Source organism: Tigriopus californicus, chromosome 4 (genome assembly GCF_007210705.1).
Source record: "Tigriopus californicus strain San Diego chromosome 4, Tcal_SD_v2.1, whole genome shotgun sequence".
In the NCBI taxonomy this organism is placed as follows: domain Eukaryota; kingdom Metazoa; phylum Arthropoda; class Copepoda; order Harpacticoida; family Harpacticidae; genus Tigriopus; species Tigriopus californicus.
The window spans coordinates 1,636,085-1,645,614 of NC_081443.1; the positions used below are offsets into that span (position 1 = coordinate 1,636,085).

The 9,530-nt window shown below is 42.3% G+C and overlaps 1 protein-coding gene across 1 annotated transcript; it reads left to right on the plus strand.

The window, feature by feature from the left end:
• Positions 1 to 483: 483 nt before the first annotated feature.
• Positions 484 to 4,324, plus strand: LOC131879290 (dnaJ homolog subfamily C member 3-like; the record flags this gene model as incomplete). Its single annotated transcript, XM_059225564.1, is given in 5 exon segments — positions 484 to 709; positions 1,195 to 1,305; positions 1,368 to 2,236; positions 2,327 to 2,609; positions 3,929 to 4,324. Coding segments are annotated over 5 exon segments (1,554 nt in total). The 3' UTR covers positions 4,075 to 4,324.
• Positions 4,325 to 9,530: the final 5,206 nt, after the last annotated feature.

The window sequence follows — 9,530 nt, forward strand, 5'->3', positions numbered from 1 at the left end:
GCACAATTGATGGTATTGATTTTACTAACCATCAGTGAGTTTTGGATGCTTCAAAGTATGAACCTCACTTGGAAGTTGCAAAAAATCATGGTAAGCAAAAATGCAATAGTTTAGAAAAGGGTGCCTAAATTTGTCTCTATTCTACTAAATGATTATAGCAAGTCTTATTTCTTAGCTAGTGTCCCAAGGCTGAAAAGATTAAGTTATTTTAGGTAACCAAAGAAACACTGAACATGTACCTGAAACAGAAACAAAGTAAAATTTTAAATGCTTTTGATGCAGAACATAGCAAAGCATAGATGCTTATGTAATACATCAGTCATGTTGGGCCAACAAGTAATTTCCTTTTTTAATACATATTTTGTCCATTTTTTTGGCAAAATGTTAAGTATTGCCCATAAAGTGAAGAAGCAAAGGAAATTCATGTACAAACTCCCCTCTATGATTTTGGCATTTTGTGAAGGGCAAATTTAGACAAACACNTTGACAATTGATTGAGATTACTCGGATGTCCGAAGCGGACTTTCCAAGAGACTAGAACATTGCCGCTAGAGTGGTTGGTCAATGGCTATGGAGTGGACCTCGGAGGTGATCATGCCCGTGCTGGCCACGGAACTGCCAACTGCGGCTCCCGTTCGAGGGGTGCGAATCAGCCGCAAAATGGCCACTGTTCTGCTGGTGTTGACGTGCTTTGACTCGTTTATCACTTGTAAGTGATGATAATGATTGCTAATGATCTGTATGGGCGACTCTGGGTCTATTCGATACGGAAAATCTATAACCATGTACAAGCGAGACTTCATTGCCATCCAAACCCCACAAGACAATATCAGTTCCAGAATATCATTTGTCATTGGTAAATTGGCGACTGAATACAGTTCAATATGTAATCTTGAACTTGACTGGTGTGAGTTATTATGATGTTTAAAGGTCATTATTATTGTTATAGCTTCACTTAGCATAGATTTTAAGAGTCGATTGACATGGGTGTCATGGTATTCTTTGGCTCTGGGTGACAAAGTCAATGAATGTCAAACCTGGATGAGTCTATTGAAAAATGATATTCTGGGTCGTCGATATTATCATGTGGGGTTGGACTTGTATTGACGTTCAAAATAAGTGAAAAGAAATAGTAGAATTACCTCAAAGAATGAGACAAGCATTTCAATCGTGTTGACTTTTCCTCTTTGACAGGGGTGGAAGGCGTGTCCCAAACCGAAATCGATCAACATTTACAAAAGGGCATGGAGCTGTTAGCCCGTGCCCAATATTCGGATGCCTTGTCGCATTTCCACGCCGCCGTCGGTAAGTGTGCTCGCCCGTCACATGATTTCTTGCGACCGCGCTAAGTAAAAGCCTGTTTACAGATGCGGATCCGACCAATTACATGTCCTACTACAAACGTGCCACTGTGTTTCTGGCTTTGAGTCGATCCCGACCCGCTTTGGCCGATCTGGACAAAGTGCTGCAATTAAAAAGCGATTTCACCAAAGCCCGGGTCCAACGGGCCACGGTCCTGGTTAAAATGGGCCGATTAGATGAGGCCCACATTGATGCCGAGAAAGTGCTGACCAAAGAGCCCGACAATCAAGAGGCTAATCGGGTCTACGGAGTCATCACCCCCCTGCAGCAACAAATCCGAGATGCCCAAGCTTTCATCCAGGCCAAGAATTATCCCCCGGCCATAGAGGTGCTGGGTGAAGTGCTGGATCAAATCCCATGGGACCCGACTTTACGCGAATTGAGAGCGGATGCGTACATGGGCTCGGGCAATGTGATCCACGCCATCTCGGACATTCGAGCCACGACCAAACTCCGATCCGATGATACCACGGGCTATTACAAGCTCTCACAGCTCCACTACCAACTGGGTGAGGCGGAAGAGTCGCTCAAGGAGATCCGCGAGTGCCTGCGGTTAGATCCCGAACACAAGGATTGCTACCCATTCTACAAGACCTTGAAGAAAGTGGCCAAGTTCGTGACGGCGGCTCAGACCGCTCAGGATGAACAACAATGGGAGGATTGTCTGGATGCGGCTCGAAAAGTGCTAAAAAATGAACCGGAAGTGCAGAACATTCGATTTCACGCCCACGATCGGCTCTGTCACTGTCAACTGAAGGGAGGTGACACCTCAGAGGCCCAGAAGGCCTGCTCCGAAGCCTTGAAGGTCAGGGAGGAACCGAGACTGTATTGTGATAGAGCCGAGGCTTTTTTGGCCGAAGACATGCTCGATGAGGTACAGTATTGTTTTCACTCGATCTCAAGCCTCAACTAATCTCTAAAGGTTATAAATAACGTTCACTACTGAACAACAATCCGATTTCAGGCTGTGAGCGATTACCGCAAGGCATTAGAATTAGACGAGACCTTCCAGAGAGCCAAGGAGGGCATACAAAAGGCTCAAAAAAGACAGAAGCAAGCCAGCAAACGAGATTATTACAAAATCCTGGGAGTCAAGCGCAACGCCAACAAACGCGATGTCGCCAAAGCCTATCGGAAGTTAGCCCAAAAATGGCATCCTGACAACTTCCAAGACGAAACCGAAAAGAAAAAGGCGGAAAAGAAATTCATGGACATTGCGGCAGCGAAAGAAGTGCTTTCTGATCAAGGTAGGTGTAACAAGGTGGTCATTTCGTGGTGAGGGAAAATAGTAATGTCTCACGCCAGGAGCGTGTAAGATATCTCAGAACAAACCGAGCTTGATTTGCAGAGGCACTTACTTGCTCTTAAGCAAGTTTAGCATTTGTGGAGATAACACTTCTTCAGTGCAAAATCGATCGCATGTTCAGGGTGGCCAGAAATATCGGCTATTTCGGTTTCACCATTGAAAAACAAATTCATGAAACATTCATCAATCAAGCAATCAAAATTGCCCACGGACATATTAAAACGTTGCCTATCTGTCAAGGTTCTCCACAAACTATATAGTACTTGTTTTCCAATACATAAGATATAGAAGCAAATTTAGCTAAATCACCATACCATAGCTTGCATCTGACCAGAAAAGTGTAGCAGTCATGGCAAGTGAGTAGAGTGTAACCATGAACGCCTGGAAACTGGACAGGGACTCGAAGGTGGAGAAATATCGATTTGGAGTTTAAGCTTAAGTATTAATTCTTCTCCAAACAGGAATGACCCCAGGTTGCTACATTCTAATTTTTAGCTCAAAAGAACGACTGAATCAAAAGTTGGCCTCTCAAAGAAAAATGCATAACTCTTAAGGCTACACAACATGATGGAGCTGGCAATCAAAAGTCACAAGAGGGTTAGCTCATTCATTTTGTGTAGAGTTATATAGTTTTCTTTGAAGAGGCAGGGGTTTTGATCCAGTTGTTCAATCGAGCTAAAAATGGATACACATAATTTTAGCCACCTGGGTCAATAAGAAAAATGCAATGCCTTGGCCCAAATAGAAGCTGTTCACTCTCAGACATACCCCCTCCAGGTTTCGGGGCGTTTATGATGTTGTCTGTTGATCTCCTGTGTCAATTGCGATCGAGATCGTAGTAAAATAGAGGCTTTGGTGGTCGCAAATGAAGCTCATAGGGAGTGATATTCTCGGGATTTGTATTATGGATGTTTTACAAATTAATTACTCCTTTACTATATGATATTGCCTTTGTAATGGGGCATTACAAGGGTCCCTAGATACCAAATCAACTTTTTGTCATTATTTCCGGCCACCCTGTTATTGGTGTTTTAGTCTGACCAAATATTTTGCAAATATGTAGGGATATTAATAACAAGGCATGTCTTTGACCAAAAACTGAGAGGAGAGTTTTGCACATTTAATCCCCTCTTTTTTACTGTAAAGTGCAGTTCAACATCAAGTTGGAATTGCATCATGTCCCACAAAATATTATTCGTCAGTCCTTCTGTTTGCGGCTTTTGTAAGAATCAAATTAACCTCAAGTGTCCTTTCTTTCAGAAATGAGACAAAAATACGACAACGGAGAGGATCCATTGGATCCTGAAAGTCAGCAGGAGGGACATCCATTCCGAGGAGGGCATCCATTCCACGGGGGTCATCCGTTTGGCGGTGGAAATTTCCAATTTAAATTTCACTTCAACTAAGATCTCTTCCGTGTCGTTTGTTGATACTGTTGTTACCATTTTGAATTTATTTTTTCGTTCCATCACTCGTTTTATCAACAAACGAAAGGACATGGATTGATATTCGTGAGACCTCCTTCATTCGTTCAAAAGCGACTCACAAGTCAAGTCCCCAAAAAGGAAACGAAACGAAACCTGGCATAAGAACTCGATATGAAAGATTTAGCCTTTCTCACCATTAATCTACCAATAAATGAAAATCAAAATCTAACGTCCCGCCCCGTTACTGACAAAACACTGAGGTGAGGTATGCCTCGAATTTAGGGCCCTTCAATATAATACTTAATGGAATCAAGTCAAGACAAAGCTAAAAACAAATGGAGACAAGTAATCGTAGAAGGACGGAAGTTGTCCAGTTTCTGGCGTGGGCACGAAATGAGTCATTCCGAAGGTAAAGAAACCCAAAGTCACCATCAAAAGACTCGACTTGACATCCAGCAATGGTTGAGAAGTAGCTCGAATCCCCTGAATGACCACCTGTTTCCTGGGTTTAACCCAAATATACACATTGGACACCACCCCCACGACAATAGTGACGAACGCCAAGAACGGGTAGATATAGATGACTCCCTGAAACGACTGAATTGTGCTCAATTCGAGGGGCCCACCCCTTGTGCAGACAGCAAAGTTCAAGGTTTGATGCCCGTCACAAAAATAACACATGTCGTCCATGTGCAGATTCAAGACCAGGTTGAAGGTCTTCAAGAAAGGCAAAAAAAAATCCTAGTTCACGGCTGTCACATATTTCCACACGAATATGTAGAGCAAGCGGAGGATGTTGAGCACGATGAGGGCGAAGAAAGCCAATCCATCGGCCGAGATTCGCACAAGGAGACTCAGAATGCACACGGCACTCGAGAAATGGGACACAAACGTGGCTCGGACGTAATTCAAAGTGCCGAAAGTGACATTTTCCACGATGGCGTATTGTAGGAACAGACAGATGACCTCGTTAACCAAGGATTGCGAGTCCGCGTGGGCTCGCTCGTGGTATAAGATTAGCAGACAAAGAGCGTTACCCAAGAACTGGTTGAGGATGAAGAAGGTGGTCAGGATGGCGATTTCTGCTTTCGTGTTGATCAAGTGGTCTGTTTGGTTGGAGAACTTTTTGAGCAATGACTAAGGATTGGATTAGTGTGGCAACAATCAGACAAATCCTTGCGTAAGTGAAGGTAGCAAGAGAGGATTTCTCCTGAAGTATGACTGATCTCCTCTCCGTCGTACATACGTTATGAAAATAAATAAGCTAAATTGAGCTTAGGGCTCTTGAATGATTTTGCCAAATTTTGAATGAAGATCGCCTGAAAAGTTTCCGCGAAATCGAAAATATACCTGGCATTGAGAATATTCTTTCTGGAGACATCATGAAGAGAGGTAATTAATTTCTTTCACGACTTCATTCCGAATTATGCATTTCTATTTTGAAAGTTTCATTTTGGTTGCCCTTGACGGTTGTAGACTGGCGCAGATTTTGATGGCTCCGAAGCGCGAAGAACTAAATAAGAGAAGGAAACCTGTTCCGAATGACAAAAAATGATAGGAAAATTGGTTCCAGACCAAAATGAAAGCATCCAAATGCTGCTGGCTGCATCATATGGTGCATCGTTAATTACCATGGCTTGAAGCTCGCTCGGATGATGGATGTTCGGCTCGTAAAGTAGCGCACAGTTTGTCACTATCCCGATGAGGAACGCTCCCCACTAATCCTGTCGTTTAGAAGGAAATTTCCGTATAGCTAATCAAAACCTATTCCCAGCCAACACATCTTGAGCGAAGAGCATTGAATAGATTTTCTGACGAGCAATACATATTTCGGCAAAGCATCTATTCATCCAAGCTCAAACAATTAGGCCAACGACATTCCCATCTCCCTCGCTTCTTACACTTTTAATGCGAGCTCTGGACCAGGCTACTATATGTACCCTCGTATCAAACAACTCAGCTAAATGAACGGGGGCATTGTGCTATTCCTACACGTAACTGTGTGAACGAATGCATGCCTTGGTCTCCTCGGTCACCAGAACACTAGCCAGCGATTGTGAGGTGTAGAATCGAATAAGATGCAGGTGCTGAGAGCCTCAGACACCTGGAGGCGGCTAATCCTCCACTACGCCCCTCTCTTCTTCGCTTGTTCCCTGGATTCCAAATTGGGACCAACTTTTTAAAATGCGTTTGTGGGCGATAAGATAAAGCAAACCATGGTAATCAGGAGGACAGGCCAAATTTGTGCAGCTCAGACTTTTCTATACTTTTTTGTATCTGCAAATTTTATTATTTTGTCAACAAGTTTCTACCTTTTTGCAATTTTTGCGTAGAATCTGCTTTTTTAAGAGAAATATTTGAACTTTCTCTACCTTTGATAATTTTCCGGAATTTGTGTCAGTTTCGAGATTTTTACTTTTTTTGTGGTCAACTCCTTGGCATGAACATACGAAAAGGTTGCTCATACGATGCAAACTCCCACTTGACCATTTTATCCTATCATCTTACATAACTCTTTCTTCTTTCTATCTTTTTATTTTCTGTAATATACTTAAATATTGAGTCTCGCTTTGAATTTAGACACATCTTAAAGTTTGCTGAAGTAAATCATCATAACATTAAATCCCGATTCGATGATAAGGTAATGATAAATAAATTTAGGCAAGAATCGGTCGACTTCTACTTCAAAAAATAAGAACAATGCGATCTTTTAGTTAATTCAAGAAATCGAGATCATTTCCTGAAAACAAATTGAATCGATGTAGTGTGCCTTCTGGCATTTTTCATTCGATGCAATGTTAAAGATTTGCAATTGTCTTTGTCGGAAAAACCTTTACATTTATATTTACATTTACCTTTACATTTGGTATGACAAGCAAAGTCAGCTATTGCAGCCCTCCTGAGCTTGGTAGTGTCTGTGTTTTGGCAAGTTTATTTGAGAATTTGAGAGCTTTTGTTCAAATTGGAATAATTTAAACGTACTTTTGTTGCCATCAAGGACTATTTTCATCTACAAAATTTGGCCTCGTCGAGTAATTAGACTGAATATCCTTTTAGGAGAATCTTTTCCGATTGATGACGCCACTTGTTTTTTGTGTCCTCTTGTCATCTGCACCCCTAGGTTGTTACTTGGACCCAGTTGTTTTAGGACGACAAATAAAGGCACGTCACGCATTGAAAAATGTTACAGCTGGGCCCATGGTAATCCACGTACTATCTAGTTATTGGTCTGTTTTGAAATTCCACATGTTTACCTTTGATGTCAATGGCGGGCTCTATGTAGAATCCCTCACCCCTCCCTGCATCGAAAATGACCTTTCCGTGCTTATTTTTCTATCTCTTCCCTGTTCCTTCTCCCTCCTCTCTTCGATGGAAAATAGTCGGAAATGAAGAGGGAGATTTTACGTCTTCTAATTCGTTTTTGAATGTACTTGTACGGTCGATAGTCTAGTGTACGTAGTACATCTGTGTACCTTTGACTTGACCAATGCTTCTCTTCCATTGGGGGAGGAGAGAGAATTTGGCCAGAGTGGGTATACACAAAGTGCTGCCAAATTCCAGATCTTTCGCATGAAGACAGATCCTTGAAGCTCAGCCCCCATCGAGACAAGCACTTCTAAGATATCGCCAACTCACTCCACTTGTGTAATTCTGATGACAATAAGGTTTTCATGAAAACATAGCCACCACGAATAATTTTCAAATCAATATAAAAGATGACCGTTACATTTTGTTAGGGGAAAGACAGTATTTGGAGCTAATTCATCGATGATAGCAATGACCATCAAAGTAGTGCTTGACAATTTTTACAGGTATTTGATTGATGTGAAGAAAGTATTTTCCCTTCTTTGCTTTTCAACAGGTCTAGTATATCTCTAGATGGTGTTTTGTTTGATCCATTTTAACACTAAATGATCGTCGTTCGTCCCTGAGAAGAGCTTAGGATTGAGTGGTTGACAAACTCTTGTTTCTGAATACTCATCATTTGCCGTTCAAGGCCATTCAAGCCAAACGCTGAGATGTTTAGATTTGGCACTAAACAATTGATCTTGTAGTACTTCTCTGCATTCGAGGTATGTTATCGTAAGCGATTGACCAGGAGATAGACAAACTCAAGGCCAGAAAAACAAACAAATTGCAAATAACCGTAAAGATGGCAACTTGAACAATTTTTATTAGCAGCGATATTATCATTTTGCTGCTTCATTGTCAAGAGTATTTTGCCAGATATCTTCACACCTGAAGCTAAAAATCAATAGATTTTTTAATGCAATGCATACAAGCACCGAACGTTCTAATAGTACTCGTACAATCCTAGATATTTATTCTCCACGTGGTCCATTTTCCCACGGTACAACAAAGTTATGACGTCGTCATACGCTCAGGTGCTTCGATGCCGTAGGAGTAAAGAGATCGTTTTTTGGCACAGGTGCATTTGCTTTTAATCATGTAATTCAATGTCACCTATTTTCCCTCCCACAGTCCTCCTCCCCCTCGGCTTCCTTGACGCCCTTCTCTCGATGAAGGAAAGCCTCTGCGAGTTCTCTACTATGTAGAGTATGTGTGCAAAATGGCTTTCATTCAATGTCGGAAAGAGCGAAGTGAATAGAAAAGTAGGCCCTGGCCGGAGAGCACAGGCAACCCAACCAGTATGGGTGAACCTTGAATGAACAAGCCTGTTCTTCTCAGCAGGCCCACTGAACCCCATAGGCACTCGTGAACGAGATAGCTGGGCCTGATAATTACAGTTTGAGCAACCCCGACGAAGGAGAAGCCAACGTCAATGTTACTTCGATGGAGAGCGAGAGCGAGAGCGAGAACGAGAGAGAGAGAGAGAGTGAGTTGAGAGACTAGAGAGTCTTGCCAAGAGCCAACGTGCCACTGTGTAACTTCACTCCTTGGAGAGGAGGATAGTGTACTTTTTGACGTTGTCAGAAGAAGAAACGACTCAGAGAACTCGTGAGAGACATGAATATCTTCTAGGTGAATCCCGATAAGTGATCGAGGATGTTGCGGATCTTGTTGAATCTTCGACTCCGGCTTGAAATCATCACTCCCGATTACATCACGGAGATCTTGCTCCGATACTTCGTGGAGCTACAGTGGAGTTTTCTGTGCTGATTGTCGCGATCCACCCTTTGACCTCGTGCCCTCCCTCCCTAGCCATTCGGATTTTATATTGCGTTCCATATGAATGAGAACGAGGGCAACGAAGGGGGATGAAAGGAGGGCGGATCAGTATATCAATCAATCAATCAATCATGCTATTATGATTGCCCCAGAGAGCTTGTTACTTCAAATATCTGTGATAACACCATGCCGAGTGTTCTAGTCCGAACAAATCAAAGCTGTATTTATCCGTTATCAATGCAATAAACAGAGTTGATATTTATGATTGGAATGGTCCAACCAGAAATTATAATGCAACCAATCGG